General features: G+C 43.7%; 2 protein-coding genes across 5 annotated transcripts in view; one reads left to right on the plus strand and one right to left on the minus strand.

Moving 5' to 3' along the window:
• Window positions 1-3,411, plus strand: part of SLC26A1 (solute carrier family 26 member 1) — a 35,078-nt gene extending 31,667 nt beyond the window's left edge. For all 4 annotated transcript variants that reach the window (XM_086869923.1, XM_086869922.1, XM_086869924.1 and 1 more), the window contains one exon: window positions 521-3,411. In XM_086869923.1, coding sequence (XP_086726049.1) covers window positions 521-2,041 — 1,521 coding nt within the window. In that variant the 3' untranslated portion in view covers window positions 2,042-3,411. The remainder of the gene's footprint in view (window positions 1-520) is intronic.
• The window catches only part of IDUA (alpha-L-iduronidase), a 46,103-nt gene extending 34,551 nt beyond the window's left edge, over window positions 1-11,552 (minus strand). The window contains exons 1-2 of the mRNA XM_086869920.1: window positions 10,945-11,552; window positions 7,636-7,776 (exon numbers count right to left, since the gene is read on the minus strand). Coding sequence (XP_086726046.1) covers window positions 7,636-7,776; window positions 10,945-11,552 — 749 coding nt within the window. The remainder of the gene's footprint in view (window positions 1-7,635; window positions 7,777-10,944) is intronic.
• Window positions 11,553-17,518: the final 5,966 nt, after the last annotated feature.

Below are 17,518 nucleotides of genomic sequence, written 5' to 3' on the forward strand. Positions count from 1 at the left end.
ATCTTACGCATGCCACAAAGGCCATCTGTGCTCCATTCTTCCCTCTGTCCACAGGGCTAAAATTAAAAGCTCTTTAATACAAAAGCTAAAGAAGGAATCTTATTTGTTGTCACTCAAGTTTTGTTTACACAGAATAGGCCATACATTTTAACTTTATTCACTTTAAGACAGAAAAAAATGAAAATTGACTTTGGTATTACAGAAGTATTTTGGACCCACTCTTCTTTTGCATGTGGAATAAAAATCAGGCAAGCCAATTCAGTGAGTCACTTCAGACATATGTTCCACTGACCACCCTGTCTCAAACTCCTCATTCACCTCTTGGGTTTGTAGATTCCACAACAGTAAAAGGAATCACGTTTTAAAACAGACTGGAAACAAAAAATGATAATTCCTGTTTCAAGAAATAGCCATTAGCCAATATTGGCTTTCAGCTAGTTCTCCCCCAACTGAACCTAATTATTTGCAGTAATGGTTACAGCTCATGGTTTGTTTTATTTTTCCTCTTCTGTTTCCTCAGGTTCTAATGGGGATCTTCCGTCTGGGTTTCGTATCTATGTACCTATCTGAGTCCGTACTAGATGGCTTTGCAACTGGTGCTTCCTTAACCATTTTAACAGCTCAAGTGAAGTATCTGATTGGAATAAAAATTCCACGTAGCCAAGGGCACGGGATGCTTGTTATTACTTGGATTAACATTTTCCGGAACATTTCTCAGGCTAACCTTTGTGATGTCATCACAAGTGCCATTTGTATTGTAGTGCTGGTCACTGCTAAGGAACTCGGAGATAGGTATAAGCATAAACTGAAATTTCCTCTTCCCACAGAGCTGGTAGTTATTGTTGTGGCAACATTAGTGTCACACTATGGTAAGCTAAATGAAGTGTATGCATCCAGTGTTTCTGGAGCTATTCCAACAGGATTTATCCCTCCAAAGGTACCAGAGTTCAACTTAATGCTCCGAGTTGCTCTAGATGCTTTGCCTCTTGCCATAGTCAGTTTTGTCTTCACTGTATCCCTTTCTGAAATGTTTGCAAAGAAATATGCTTACACCATCCGAGCCAATCAGGAAATGTTTGCTGTGGGGTTCTGCAACATCATTCCTTCTTTCTTCCACTCTTTTGCAACCAGTGCAGCTCTGGCAAAAACACTCGTCAAAACATCTACAGGCTGCCAGACTCAAATCTCTGGAGTAATTAGTGCAATGGTGGTTTTGTTGGTGCTGCTCTTCCTGGCACCTCTCTTCTACTCCTTGCAGAAGTGTGTCCTGGCTTGTATTATCATTGTCAGCCTTCGGGGAGCCCTGAGGAAGTTCCGAGATGTGCCAGCACGGTACCATGTGAATAAGGTGGACACACTTGTTTGGGTAGTTACCATGTCTGCCTCTGCCTTGGTCAGCACAGAAATAGGGCTGTTGGTTGGCATTGTTTTCTCCATGTTATGCATCATTGTTCGGACCCAGCGGCCACGGACAGCCCTTCTTGCTCAGATCCAAGACACAAGCTTTTATGAGGATGATTTAGAATATGAAAATCTCTCTACTGTTCCAAAGGTCAAAATATTTCGGTTTGAGGCCCCACTTTACTATGCAAATAGAAATTACTTCCTGAAGTCTCTATACAGATTGACCAATTTAGATCCTAACCTAGAAGCTGCTAGGAGGAAGAAATATGAGAAGAAAGAAAAGCAGCATCTGAAAAAGGGAAATCACGGAACTCCTAATGGACTGGGCATCGGAGAAACCACTTTGCAACTAGTTCCTAAGCAAATTGAGTTCCAAGCCCTTGTTGTAGATTGCTCTTCCATCTCATTTTTGGACACCACTGGAGTTAATACTTTAAAGGAAATCCTGAAAGACTACAAGAATTTAAACATTTCTGTTCTCTTGGCTTGCTGCAATCCCTCAGTGATAGACTCTCTGAAAAGGGGAGGTTACTTTGGAAAGGATTTTGGATGTATGCAGGAAATGGTATTCTACAGTATACATAATGCTGTGCTGTTTGCAAAAGACCAAAAGCTTCCAGCAGATTGTTCAGTTTAACCCTGTGTCTTCTGGGATGATTCACTACAAAGTGACAGATGGAGAGGGGTAGTTTGCAACAAGTAAATTATCAGACACACTGTTGGCTTTGTAAAGTCATTCCCCACAAAGTGTTCCACTTTATATCATATGCCACAAAGAGCAGCCACTGGGGAGGCAGCCCAGGACACGCATGGAAAGGTTAGACTCCCACCTTCACTTTAAAATGCAGGCAAAGGCAGTTTGGATTAACTTGTCCACGATACCATGATCATTTGTGACCCAGCATGGATGTCAGGGAATTGTTGTGGTGGAAGGCCTGCTCTCCCAGTTGCTCTCCCAATGATTTAATGGCTGGTTTGTATTAAGAAGGCCACTTCCATCAAGATGCAATCAATATGGCATTCTGGACACATAATGGTTTAAACTGTGGCTTGCAAGGCCCTGCCCCTTCCAATCATTCTAGGTGTACACCTAAACAAGTCCCCACTGTTAGCATAAAAATAAAATGTATAAAATACTGTGGAATGTTGAATATCTCTCCTCCTTGATCACACAAGCCTAACAGCGTAACCTGCCACAGGAGAAGAAAACATGATCCATTTCAGGTTCCTCTCAAAATTACCATTTCCAAAAATTTCTGGCTTTGGAGTCACAGGACTCATCTGTTCTACTGGATTAAATCTGTCATAATTAGTTACTGTAATACCCCTAATTATGCTGGAATAAATATGACTCTGATGCACAACTTTTTAACTAGTAAAAGGATAAACAGGATTAAGAAAAATGAATGGCTTCAACTGGCAGCTACCTAGCTAGTTGTACCACCCTGTAAAATAAGTTGCCTCTGGTGGGCAGATGCAACTCTAATTCAGGGATACGTAAGGACCATCAAACATAAAACCTCAGAGCTGTGTTGCAGCACATCACTATCTTCCTACAAATGCCTGCCTGGGTTCAAAGAAAAACAAGAGAAAATAAGGGTAGGGTGGGAAGGTAAACCTGTGAGTTTTCTTTAAGGGGATTGATAGATCAGTCAGAACTGCCTGGCTGGTCTTCTCTGATGCAATGCTAATAAAGTATTACAAGTAACATACATGGGTCAAGTAAATGGAGCAATGCTTCGTAACTTGTGTATCCCTCCATGCTGAAAAACTTTCACCACTGATTGTACATACTACAGATGTTGTGTGGATTTTGTTTGTTTGGCATATTTTTCCTATCATATTAATCTTTGATTTGAGGTCTACTAGACTGTATTTTCTGGGACTGGTTACTTTCTATAATAATTTGCATTAACTGCTGTTCATTATGCTTTATGTCATCAATTGTATTGCTGTATATGCATATCTCTCTTCACAAATAAGAATATACTTGGGTTTTGACTGTAATGCAGTATTCACTGTTCTGGCCCATGGCATGGGCAGAATGTTCTATTTCATACTCAAGTTTATAATTACCTGCACAGAAGGTAAGACAGCTGTGCTCGCTCTCTCTCCTTTTTCATGTCAGGTTCAGACATAACCAAGCATGGAAGGAAATTCTATCACAGCTGTATCTCACAACTAACAGACTCTAGAAACATGTTCCATATATGTAGAAGCCATTTCTTGTCCCATTAAAAAAAAAAAAAAAAAAAAGTGAAGTCAACACATCATATGACTTGTTCATTTCAACTTTTTAGGTCACTGAATGAAAGAATAAACAAACTGAGATTCTCCAAGTGTCCCAGAGCCTGTCTGGCTCTCAGAAACAAGTATTTTCTTAGAGGAAAAGCAGTGCACTTCTAAAAGACAAAAAGTATCTTCACAGGGACTAGGACTAGCACAGTATTAGGTTATTCAAGGCCGATGCCTCATGCTCTCATTACAAAAGAAGCCTATCAGATGCACACTGTTAGTAATGCTAAAGCAGCAAAACCTGACAGAAACATCTGACATGAGATTAAAGGATTGATCATTAGCAGTATTTTCCTGTCATAAAACAATCCACATTACTATTTAAATTGCTGAATTGGTATGATTAGCTTCTTTCAGTTGTAAAAGGAAGTGAGCAGGGCCCAAGGACAAAAACTGCTTTGTACCTGCTTTTGTTTGTAACCATTCCTTGATCAGGTAATACCTCTTTTAAGGTCCTGTTTGGGCTAGCAAGGCAAGTGGGTTTAGAAGGGTTACTACCAGACAGTATTCAATATAGACACTCTTAGGCCACTGTGCTAAAGCAAGCTGTCCTTGGAAGAAAAACAAAACACCCTACCAATCTACACTTTTTTTAGCTTTATGGATCCAGCTACCAACATAGAACACAAAGAAAAAACATGAAAAGATATCCTTAACTCCAGATTAATCTCATTTTAAAAGACAAAAAAGAAAAAAAAAGAGAAATTCCAATGGAAGGTGTATCCTAAGAAGAGTCTCTGGAGAATAATGAAGAGGATAAGAAAGTAAGAGTGGGAAGTCTCCTTTTCACCGTATTTATTTTAAGTGTGGTAGCAAAGGATACCTAAGTAAAGAAACTTAGCTACACATAAGACAGAAGGTAAACTTTAGAACTTACACTATGAAGAAAGAAACTATTGGTCAGAAGAAACTGTAAGAACAGTTTCCTGTTTTGGTTTTATTGGCAGAGCTGGTTCACCATCTACTGCATTGGACATTGTCAAACAAAGCATGGAAACAGCTTCAGCACTATGATGTAGGGATGTTGGCAGACTGAATTATTTCTAAGGAGTATGTAAAAGGTAACTAAAAAAGCAAGCCTTTTTCTGGAACCTCTGTGTTTGCTATACTGAGTTATACTAAGATTAAAGATACAAAGATTGAAAATTAACAAAAACTGCTGATTCTCTTCTCTCCTAATCTATCAGAAATTAGCTATCATGTCTTGGAAAGGAGCTGGGGATAGGCTTGTAATTCCAACTAGGTTAATACTAATATTGAAGTAAAAACCATTATATGCCTTTTAGGAAATGTTAAATGCTTCATGTAGGTTGACTATTTTTGTTCACTGTGATGCCTTGTGATTTACCATGTATCATATATCCAACAGATCTTAGTACTGCTACATAAGAATGGGAAAGGATTCTTAACTTGTGGACTATGTGTGTCCCTTGGAACTTGGCAAAGAGCCACAGTTTTCAGCTCATCGTGTCCTGTCTTGTTGACTAGAGAAGCATGGCCAGAACGTGTGGTCGAAGTGTCAAAATAGCTCTATTTACTGGGAACTGTCCAGTCTATGAATGACACCCTGGATTACTCCACAATCATGAATATTCTTCTGTCACAAGACCAAGACCAAGAGACAAATGTGTGCTATTGGCTGGAAAATAAAACTAGGAGTTCTTTGGAAACAGTTTGCCTTATGGTTTCCTTTCACAGGTGGCAAAATAAGGGGCTGACTCTGAATACAGACAAAGATGAAGAGGGACAATTTCTTACTAGGAAATGTTAAAATAAAGGGATGTACTTGATATTGGGGGATTAGGAAACAATGCGAAAGACCATGACAGAAATAAGAAGGGGAAGGTGGCAGTCTTTTATTTGAGCACATCTACTTCTTGGCAAAAGCATTTGTGTCACCTTTTTTACAGATGGCAGCAGCTATGAAAAAAAACAAAGCCTCTGTTAGATTTTCACCGAGGTCCTCTGTTTTTTCTAAGTTCTATTCCTCAGTCAAGTGCCCATCTCCACATTCCAAGGATTGTTCTCTACTCATCAACCCCATGATCTAATACAGTACTGCAATCAGATGGTTGCACTCAAAGCCTCTTTACATCCTTTTGGAAATCACTGGTTCAGAAAGAGATTTATACATGCACAAAATTAAGCATCAGCACTGAACTCTGCTCAGACTTGCATTCCTGCTCCTATTGTTTTTTTTCAGTCCCAGTGTCTGCAGGCTCCATGCTCCTTCCCCTTTCAAAACTGCCGACACTTAGTGCACTGGTCGCTCTCCCACAACTAAAATGTCTTCTTCTCCTTGACAAATGCACATTTTTTTTTGCAAAATGAGACATTTTAGCTCACTTCTAAACAGCACCAGTTTCTAATTTTTACATATCAAAGATGGGCTAAAGATTGAGACTAGTAGTTTAGCATCCTACCTTTAAAACACTACAGCTTTTTTGGGGACTCCTTGATTGGCTGCTGTATTTCCACAGTCCTAGAATTTTGATCATATCAAGGATTGTATCCCACTTTTTTTAAAAGACTCAGTGGCTCAGTGTCCACAAAGGCTGAGCAGAATCCATAGAGGCATTCCTCTCCCTCAGTCATGTGGAAAGCCCAATTCAACACAATGGCACAGCTAAGAAAGGCTGCCAGAAGGGATTCTGGGCTCCAAGCGTAGGTGTGGCTGCTTTCTTTCTGAAGGTAATTACTGATTTTTCCTAAGTGAGTTGGTTACAGAAATCTGGAAGACTCAATACATCTCCCAGGAGAAATCTCTAAGACAGGGACTCCGGAAGTGGTGACCAGTGACAGTTGTCCTTGACACTGGTTCACTCCAAGAGTACATATTCCACAGCCCAGTAAGAGAGGGAAATACACACAGGAAAGGGTGTTTAATGGAAACTTCCACAGGGAAAGATGAGAGTGAGGAGCTCTGTTACCTGCTGTATTCACAGATGGACTATCAGAGGCCATCCTAGAGTACTGATGCAGTACTTAACTGTGCGCAGGATTATGACCACCTTCCTAAAAAACTGACACACACAGGCATATCTTAATACTGGGAAAGAAAAGTTCTGTTCTTAATGCACATTATGAAATTCCCTACTCCTCTGCTCACACGCCAATTTCAGAGCCTGAGCTCTCCTTCCCTGATGTTTCCCCACAGTGGTAAATTCCCATTATTCTGTGCCTGGGATAGTAGATGCAACAATGATGTGGATTGTAAATATGCTCAGCTCAGCAAGAGTCTAAGCCAGGCAGAACTTTTAACAGCTATTACAATTTTTCATGGGGTTTTTATGGTTTGTCTTTCTTCATAGACCAATTCCTCCTGCTCTAGGCATCTGGCTATTTAGCTGTTTCCACTGGGCATCTTAACAACAGTGTGTTCAAGATGAGTTAAAAGGGACTTGAAAGGCAATGAATTCTAAGTTTTCTCCTAAACTCTGACATGTATTTTCCTAAAACTAAAGGTTTTTGTATATGAAACCTTTTGGAACAGGGTATTAACTGGTATTACCTGAATCCACCCTGTTTTAAGTCTCACTACCTGTCAATTAATGCAGTGCACAGGTGGCTTCAGGAAGCAAAAAGTAATTCCTAATATAGGCAGAAGGAGTAGTGGCAGCTTTCATTTGGACCTCTCAGTAAATCAGGCTTGTGTCTACATTTGTTGGACTTTTTTTTTCTGTATCATGTTTCCTACATTAAAGAACTAAAAAGTAAGCCATCTTTCAAGTCCCTCAGCTTCGCAGTAGACACAGTGTCTTTCTTCATCTCTTAAAATTCCAGAATGACTCCCATCTGTTGGAACTTAGCTGACTTCTACAGGAGCAAAGATATGCCCAGCTTGCAATTCAGCTAAGATAAACATCAAAGTGAGCACCTGTTGGACCCTTTAATGTGTCACATTTTCCTAGACCTCAACTTGAGGTGTTTTCTTACCTAAGAGCAACTAATTCCAGTAACCAGTGAATCCGAACTTGTTCAATGCCGCCATGTGGAACAGAAGAAATGTAGGCAAGGTTCAGCTCTTGATCTTTGCTCAGGTCAAACAGGTCAGCACGGCTGTGAGGTAAAGGAGGGCTTCAGGAAAACATGGACAGAAAAGAAACACATTGAAATATTAAATAACAGCTCCTCTGGGCATGCAAATATTCCTATGTTACATCCATACACCACCACATGTTCCTACATGGCATGAGGAGCACTGCCTAACATGAGATGAAAGCAAAATGGAATTGCAGATTATTTGAAGCCAACTGGCTATACATTGTTGTTTGGCAAAGTAGAACATGACCTGGGTGCACCTCAGTGCTACACTCAAAGGAAAACCTTGCCAGCAGTCACTGCTGCACAATGATCTTAGCTAAGAGTGGCCAGATGAAACCTAATAGTGGCAATTGCCTTGTCTCTGAGTAACCAATCATAAAGGAGTTCACTGTCTTTCAGGCTTTACAGTGGAAGTCAGACTTGATGACGTCTGCAGTAAGAAGAAGGTGGGCTTGACCTACCTACTGAAGTTCATGTAATGACATCAATTCTTTCTCTGCTGTGGAAGCTACTACACTTTTTAGAAGCAGAATTAGAGCCTTCACATTCTTCAGTCATGTTCAGCTAGCCCTTAAGCATTAGAAAGCAAAGGAATGTACAGTTTGAGGTTTCTATGCTTGATTCTGCAAGCAGTTTAACAGGCTCATGGCTGTACAGCAACAATCATATTGACTTTGATGTCTACTTATTCCACTGAAATTAACATTACACTGTGGCAAAATTCTGTCGTTCCTATCTCCACAGAAAAATACTGCAAGATGGAGATTTCAATTCCACCCTTCACAAGTCAGCAACTTAGAACGCTGCACAGTTCACTGGGTCTGGGCATCCTTAAGGACTTCAATTAAGCCTCCTCTTATCAAGCACATTCTGAATGATAAACCATTTGTATGACAAGAAGGATAAAACTGTCCCTCAAAGAAGGACAACACTGTCCCTTAGGCTTAGTAAAATACATCCATATGTATTTACACTGCAGCGAGAGATGACTTGTGCTCTAACTACACACTGTATACAAACTGTTAAAAACTGTTCTAGTCTATGCCTTGCCTGCTGTAGTCTGGCTCCTATGATGTTGGCCAGATTTTTGCTGACTGTTCCTCTGCTGGGAGGAGTAATTTATGTCATCCTTGTTTACTCCGTACCCATCCATATAATCATCCTGCCACCAAGGGCCCTACCCAATGAATCTGCTACTGTATAACCATCTGTCTACAAAGGGAGAAACACCTGACCCCACCTGGACAAGAACTTGACACAACTGAGACTGCCTATCTATTACCCCATGTCCTGCATCCTTACCTGAACGTTCAAGTCTTTCCACAAACCACTTCGTAACACCTATTACAAATCAGCCGATATATGTGAGCCCCTCTCTGCAGTTTCACCAGCATACAAGGCACTTGAAAACCATCTCCATAAAATAGATTCAAGTCATTCAAGTGATATTGAGAAATTACCAGCTACACTCTTACTAAAAATGTATCAGCCATTTGGGTTTTTTTAATTGTGCCAGTGAATAAGGACAATGGTAACAATCAGATCTGATAGAGTGCTTTACTATTACTCTGAAATTCAAACTGGCTTCCATTCAACAGTGGCAAAGACAATTATTTTTCCTTAGTCCACACTGAATAAATACTCTGAAATTCACACCTTCTAAGAGAAATCTTACAGAAACCATGACGGGATACAAAAGAAAGCTGACAGAACAGTGGGTTTTGTTAGTGGTGCTATCAGTATCCATCCTTTCCTGTTCTGAGTGTAAAGTGCCCATCCAAGAGAACTTCAAGCCTTGTCCCAGCTTTTCTCAGCTGCTGATCCACAGCTGGGCACTTGCCCAGAAAAGAAGCTTTAGCAGCTGGAACTCAGTTGTGCCACTGCATGAGCTTTCAAGGGATTTTCAGAAATACTAGTGATGGCCAGGTGTTGTAAAAGAGTAACCGCTGACCCATGGATAGCCTCTGCTTCTGCTCCTGTTCCTCCGTCTTTTCTTTACCTGTCTTTCATGTTTGCAGCTTTCCAAAGTTTGTCACACAATTAAAACTAGGACTGCTTCATAGGCTGCAGTTTAAATGGGCTGAACTCTTTTTATGGACTTTATTTAAGGCAGATTTTCATTAATGCTTCTTAATATTGCAAAAAAAATTTAAAACAAAACAAAAACAAACAAGACAAAAAACCCAAAGAAAAACACAAACAAAAAAACCCCAAAAACAAACCTGAAAGCCCAAACATTTCTCTTCATCAGAATGTATTTTAGATCCTGTTCTGTTCCCCACCTCCCCCCCAAGAAAACGAAAGAAAAATCTTGCAAGTTTTTTTTTAGGGACTTTTATGCATTATACAAAAAAAGTGGACACATTCCTTTTTCCAAAGCACACGCTCATTCCATCCCTATTGCAATTCTTTTCCATGTAAGTGTTATTTAACCCACTGTATGCCTAAATGAAGGAGATCATAATCACTTTAAAGTAAGATACAAGCATGGCAGTGGAATATACTATCTCTTGCTTTCATGCCTGCTAAAAGCTTTCAGTAGTCTCACAAAACTTAAAGGCTCTTCCAACCCCAGTTAGCTGAGCAAGACCAGGCTTTCTTCAGGAAGGCATGACCAGAATACAGGGATTTCTGCATGGTCACTGCCTTCCCTCAAACTTGGGTCAACTTGACCCACTGGCTGCATCCGGTGGTGCATCTGGAAAACGTCTGTCAAGAAGAACAAATTCCTAAAACTATCCGTCTTTTGTTTGGTAGTGCTAGAACTATCAGAACTTTTTCCTGGGGCCCTTTAGGGGCCTTGGCAATGGAAACACTGAAAAGTACAGGGAAATTAGTTTTGAGTATGAACATATGTACTGTGCTGGGAAAGAAGATGGACTTTGTATGTTCGAAGGGGCAAGGAAGCAAGCCAGAGAAGGGGAAGGAATGTCGACTAGGCCTATTTTGGCCAGTTCATATCAACTGACCACATCCCACATCCCACCCTACACTGTGGAGCTGGTCCAACACCAGGCTAAGCAGCAAGGGGCAGCCGGGGTTCTCTGATCCCATAGCAGCAAGCCCGGGAAAGCCTCGGTTCCTCCGGGAAGGCAGCGCCCGCACGCCCGGGGGATCGCGAGGGCGGGACGCAGCCGAGGCGAGGGCCGAAGAGCCTCTGCCCAGCGGCTGGGGGCCCGGGACCGGGCGGTGCGCGCTTACCAGAAGCCAGTGCTCTTCCAAAAGTGCTGTAGGGGCCGCTCGGCTCGCCGGGCATCCACGTACACCTCGTACACCGCGGAGCCCGCGCACAGCGGCACCAGCAGCGGCACCAGCAGCAGCCACAGCAGCGGCCCCATGGCGCCGCGAGGGCCGCGGGGCCGGGGAGCGGGGCCCCACGGCCGCCCGCTGCAGACGCGCCAGGGCACGCCCAGGGGCCGAGGGGCCCCCGCCCCCCGGAGCCCCGCGGCCGAGGTGGGGGGGGTCTCTTGCCCGCCGCGCTGCTCACGACTCGCAGCGCTGTGGCCGCTGTCCCGGCGCCGCCGGTTGCCGGGACTCTCCCCCCGGCGGTGCCGCGGGGCGGGCGGCGGCGGCTGCGGCTCTCCCGCGCCCCACACGGGGGCGGTGCGCACCGCCACGCCCGCGCTCCCTGTGCCAGGCCGGGAAGGCCGCGCTGACGGAGCGGAACCGCCCTCCTTCCCCGGAAAAGCGTAGGGACAGGGTGGGAGCTGTGTCCGCTGGCTACGTGTAAACCGATTTATTGATCTCAGCTTGCCAAAGAGGGAGCGTGCACTCCCAGCCCAGAAAGGCAACCGCATCCTGGGCTGCATCCAAAGCAGTGTGGGCAGCAGGGCGAGGGAGGGGATTCTGCCCCTCTGCTCTGCTCTGGTGAGAGCCACCTGGAACCCTGCATCCGGCTCTGGGATCCACTACAGGAAGGACGTGGACTTGTTGGAGCAAGTCCAGAAAAGGGCCGTGAAGTTTATAAGGGGACTGAAGAACTTCCCCTACAAAGACAGGCTAAGAAAGTCGGGGCTGTTCAATCCTAGAGAATAACGGATACGAAAAAACGGAAAGAAAAGTGTAGCTTAGTCATTGGGAAGAAGTTCTTTACTGTGGAGGTGATGAGATGTTGGAGTAGGTTGCCCAGGGAGGTTGTGGATGCCCCCTGGCTGGATAAGGTCTTGAGCAACCCAGTCTAGTGGGATGTGTCCCTGCCCATGGCAGGGGGATGTTTGGACTAGATGATCCTGAAGGTCCCTTCCAAACTTTAACATTCTATGTAATACCATGAGTCTATGAAGAGCTTTAAATGTGCTTTATCACACACAGCCTGCAGCTTGAGTCTCTAAGTGCTTGTTTGTTACCATGAATACCTGAGGAGTTGGTTTTCCATGGGGTGTCACTCTTGTCTTCAGGATCGTTCTTGTTTAGCTGTTGCTGTGCCTTCAGGAATCTTGCCAAGGCTTCCAGGCAGGGAGTCCAGTTCTACGCTAGCTGCACCCTGAGGTGGGACAACAGCTGCCTTTGGGTGACTGCTGCTGCTTGGGCTTCAGTGAGGGCTGATGGCATTTTGCCAGTTGGAGAGGGCGATCCGTGAGAGAAGGACCTTGCACCCACTTAAGCCACCTCTTTTGTTAGCTTTCCCTTCAGAGGGATAGATTGGAGGAGATGAACATCTGACAAACAAACACCATACTGTGATCTCTGGCTAATTAACACCAACCCTGCACCTCTCTGTCTTTAAGTGGGGAAGGTTCATTATGGTGCCAGCACAAGATGCCAGCAGTTCCAGCACCTAGCTGTGATGAGCATAGAAACTATCCTTTGCAGAGGAGCCAATTGCTCAGTCCCCAGTCAAAGGCTTGTCCACAAATTTCAGCAAAAAGTTGTTTTCAAGGGAGAGTTCTCCTGAATTCCCCAAGGTTCTACCACAGACCATTCCCACGGACATTAGGAAGGCTTGACCCTTGAAGACCAAGCTGACTTTTCCTCAGAGACTGCTAAAACAGAACTGTTGCATTCAGCTTGGCTGATTTCGATGTCCAGTCTGGAAGACAAGGTGTAAAACCAAAACCAAGATTTCTTTTTGGCCAGGAAACTTTGTCTGTCCTCAGGCATGTTGTAGAAAGTCCTGAAACACCACAGAGCCATGGATGTAAATTGGTGATCCATTACTATTTCAGAGAAGTCTCTCTCAGAGCTCCAGGAAAGTCTCTTCCCTGGGAGTCTGACAAGAACATGACCTCCAGAGCACTTCCAGGAGGGTCCTTCTCAGAGATTGGGGTAGGGGCTAAAGAGAATGCCTTCCTTGGTTTATGCAGCCTATCCCAATGTACAAGTCCTACATGTAGCACAGCAGCCATACCAGGCCTGAACTTGGGAGACAAAAGAGAAGTCAAAACCCCTGCTAGAGGAGAGACTCAACAAAAGGCTCTGTCACCCACAGGTTTCTCTTCCATGTCTAAAAAAGCAGTTAACAAGGTTTTTTAAGGTACTTCTGAAGAACTGCAATTGCCCACAGGAAATCTTTTCTCACAGAGAGAACCACAGCTGCTCTGGTGCCTCCTGCCAGAGAAGGAAAATCTATCAGAGTCATCTTCACCCTGTGAAGGAGCCCAATACACCTCTGTTCCTAAAGCATCTGAGGGCTGCTGGAGAGAGAGCAGCTGGGAGCATATGGCTTGTTTTTTCCCAATCAAGGTAGTCAACTGAATCAACATGTTCTGGCAGCATTTGCAGATCAGATGCCAGACTACACTGGTGAAGCTCAGTTGTCTGCTCTGCAATCCTCCCAGTCCTCTTCTTCCAGGGGCAGCACAGATGCCAAGACTACCTCAGATTACCTCCAACACACAGTTTGCCTAGGTTTAAAAATCTGATTCAGTGTTAAACCTGTATGCTTAGGTTTCTGTGAGCATGGTTCTAAAGATTATCAGGCAGAGCCATGATAAAAACCTTGGTCAAGGGGACATTCTCCTTTTTCCTTTGACTTTCTGCTCCTCCAAGTGTCTAGCAGCAGTTTTTTCTGTGTAGCATTTTACCAGGGAGCTTTCGCACACCTGACACTCCCACCCAAAGTACATGGAGGATTTTACCACAGCCTCTTCCCATCTCCCTGCAAAGACTGAGTGAGAGCTCTTCCTGTACTGAGGCATTCCTGAGGAGGCACACAGGTATTGGGAATGGAGAGCAGCACTGTTCACTGGCCCTTTCCAGTCTATTGAGGCTGACCCTTCCCAGCTGCCTGGCCAGCTTAAAATCCAGTGTCTCAAACTGGGTAGATGAGAGATGTAAAATCTGTTACTCCTGAGCTGAGTCATTCCTCTGAGAAAGAGTGCTTAAGGCATTTAGTCCCAGCAGCTCTCCCTGCAGCATCCCTGAAGATGTTCTGAGAATATAGATGTTCCAGGCTTCTTCAGACATGTCAAGGAATTGGTAACTTCCTGCTGCATTTTCTTTCTTTGTGAAGAGTTACCTGCACTATGCACTGGAAATTTGGGTGTATGTGTTGAAGGGTGTTGTGTGTGTGTGAGCTGTGAATGTATGTGTGTGCTTTTCTGTTCGGATGCCTCCGGCTAATTTAGTACCTAATTGAATTACAAGCTTGGCTTTAAAGACCATCCCTGGAAATGCCAAGATGGCTTTGTCACACAGCCATCACATGCCACATGGCAGGAACAAGACTTTTACTGTAGCATATGAAAATTGAAGTCTAGAAAATCATCTGGTGTTATCTGGGTATTTTTGTAATAACTGACTACTGTTGTAAATAACTAACTACTGGTGAGGCCTTCCAAGGTTTATGACAGCCTTTGCTTCTTTAATGACTACACATTCCCACATGGTAGCAGCTGGTCTTTGGGCAGATGCACTAGGCTTAATAGTGTCAAGTTTCATGTTACATCTAATCCAGTGTAACTGGGACTTCTGTCCTGCTCTTCTTCCCTGCCACTGCTTGCCTGTTCTGCTGTTTCCCATATGTCAGGTCCAATACCAAGGAAGCTCAAAGGAGGATAATTCATCCAGCTGACTGCCTGGGAAGCATCTCCTTTTTTGAGTTGGTTTGTTTTCTGGTGCACTGTTTTTTTTCTGGTAAGCTGCAGAGACATGACGCTGTGAAGCTTGGTAGTCCACGACAGAAGAAGCACAGGGACAGAGGCAGGAGAGAATGAGACTGGCCCTGACTGAACTGCCTGCTGGTAGGCTAGAGAAAGGCATAGTATGAAATTGTGCTCCAACTCTTGCATCTTCATGGCTTCCATAGAATGGTCAGCCTTGTAAAATGTAACTCTGAAGTGATCCTGTTTCTTGCAGGAGTCTAGCAGTTCGATACACCCATCTCAATCACCAAACTGCTGCTGCACTCATATTTCTGTAACATACTGAAGGTATCAGACATACATATCTCACATTGGGAATCTTATCAGCAACATGGCATGGATCTTAGTCCTGCTTTTCTTATGGACAGCTTGTTTTCAAAGCTCAGCTTATGACAGTGTTGCAGCTTTTACTATGATCCAGTGGCCTTTGTGAGCCTCAAGATTTCCTACTTCTTCCATTTATTTCCAGCCTTTGGGATGAGTTGTTGAACTGGATGTGGCCTGCAGCTATCTGTTGCCTTTCCCCTTGGTGGGGCAGTGCTATGCTGCCTCGAGACATGCAGTACCTCTAGCACTAAGTTTCTGCCACAGGCTGTGCAGGTTGCAGATAGACACAATACCTGCTCCATGGTGGTGATTGCCTGTGCTGGACTTGCTTTTCTTGCAGTGATCAGCTCCAGACAGAAGTGGCACATGATGCAGGAACAGGGGTGCACTACTGAGGGAGCTTGAATGCTTGAAGGTTCCTGGGACATATCATGGTAGAGTTGCGTGGGATTGCTGAGGGTTGATCAGTTATATAGGAGAGAAGAGGGTGCGTTACTCTGTTGTACAGTGTGGTGTGCTGTTTGCTCCCAAGGGCTTCAGATTTTTTAGTTTCTGCTTCTTTCCTGGCATGATGCCATATATTTTTTTTTCCAACTCCCACTTTTGGTCTAGATACAATTCTGACAAGTTAAGAAGTGTTTCATGGCTTTTCCAGTGGACTTCCTAGGTTTCATAGCAAAGGCAGAGGTGTTCTGTGCCCTGAGGAGACCAAGTGCTGGTATACAACATAGTCTGGGAAGATGCAAACAGACCCAGAGTGATGAAAATACTTTGCAGCTCTTTACAAGTGCTTTCCTCATCATACTTAGTTTGCCTAAAAGGTGATTAGGAAGTCTTGTTATCACCTCTGCTGAATACAACAAATTTAACAATTATTATGTGAATACTTGAAATTCTAGACACCATCCATGTATATATCTCTAATGTCCCAAAGCTGGCTACATTCAAGGCCAGGATTTGACATCTCCTTGCTTTTATGATACATCAGTATATTTCATCCAGTGCATGTAGCCTAGGGTTATTTGTTAAATGCTCTCTCATTTTTCCAGGGACATGTACCTTATCACCCAGATGTCACCTTCCATTCCACCATGATTGAACATGACTCAAGGGGATTGTTTTGCTGCAGTTCAGCACTGTACAACTATTTTTTGCATCAGACTTCTAATTCTGTCATTATGACTGTTAGGCTGAGGACTTCACATCAGCCTGACAAGTCTTAGGGCTTGTCTTGGCCTGAGATTGTTTTAGCTGTGGTAAGGACTGTTTGATAGTTGTGTGACTGCTTCCTAAATTTTTTCAACTTAGCTCAATGAATAGCATCCAGGGTAAAATGTGACAGGCCTCAGCAAGGGCTACCTTATCCCCTGCCAGAGGAAACTGGATCCTTATCACCAGCCCCATTCACTGCTTCTGAACTGAGGAGTAAGGCAGGGGCTGAGTGACAAATGGGGTCAGCCCAGAGGCCAGGTCATTAAATTGGACTAGGCAAGTATTGTGACAGGACAAGTCTGGGGCCAAGCTGGGAAGTCAGTCTATGAATCAGTCAGTCTAGATGAAAGATCTGTGGCCAGATGTAGGCCATGCTGAGATCAGCACTTGTGCAAGATAGCTTGGGTAGGGGTTGAAACCCCTCTGGAATGGGGCTTCTGGGTTGAAAGGCAAAGGTGTTGCAAGCAATGACAATATGTAGTTCTCATAGGTAGAAAAGAAAACGTAACGTAAAGTTGCAGTGCTCTTCCTATAATGGGTTAAGTACCAGTTCCTCCACTTCAGGAGGATTGGGGCATTGGGTTTGAGACTAGTATGTATTCCATCTACACTTAGCTTGGGAGGGAAATAAATCTGAAAGATTTTACTACCAGTTGTAAAGTTCTGGATTTGCTCCACTGTCCCTGAATAAAGAGGAACACTGAGTGTCAAAGTTTAGATGGGAACTACTGAAAACAGAACAGATTTTATTAACAAAACATCCAAAATAGCCCTAAATGGGGCTCAGGCGGCCACACTAGAATGACCAAGAGCCTACATTTGATGAAGAAATTGGCATGCCAAGGACTGTGATACCACCTTTCTGCCTGGGGAGAGCTTGTGTCCTCCCTAAGTTTGAGGACTCAGAAGGACAATGGCAGGCTAAACTTAAGGATAGAGAAAAAGGATAGATACTAGGAATTTAATTTGTATCAGTCTCACTCTTATTTTCACAGTGTTGATTTTACTGTAACTGAACCAAAGATAGTGACCTCCTGTATTTTAGTTAGACTGTGGAGACCCTAATTAAACTAATAGTATATTCTGAGCTCCATGTATAATCTGTATTCCCTTTTGCCCATAGCAAAATTCATTTTAGAATGTAGGAAGATACA

Source organism: Cyanistes caeruleus, chromosome Z, assembly GCF_971803275.1.
Source record: "Cyanistes caeruleus chromosome Z, bCyaCae1.hap1.1, whole genome shotgun sequence".
Lineage (NCBI taxonomy): Eukaryota > Metazoa > Chordata > Aves > Passeriformes > Paridae > Cyanistes > Cyanistes caeruleus.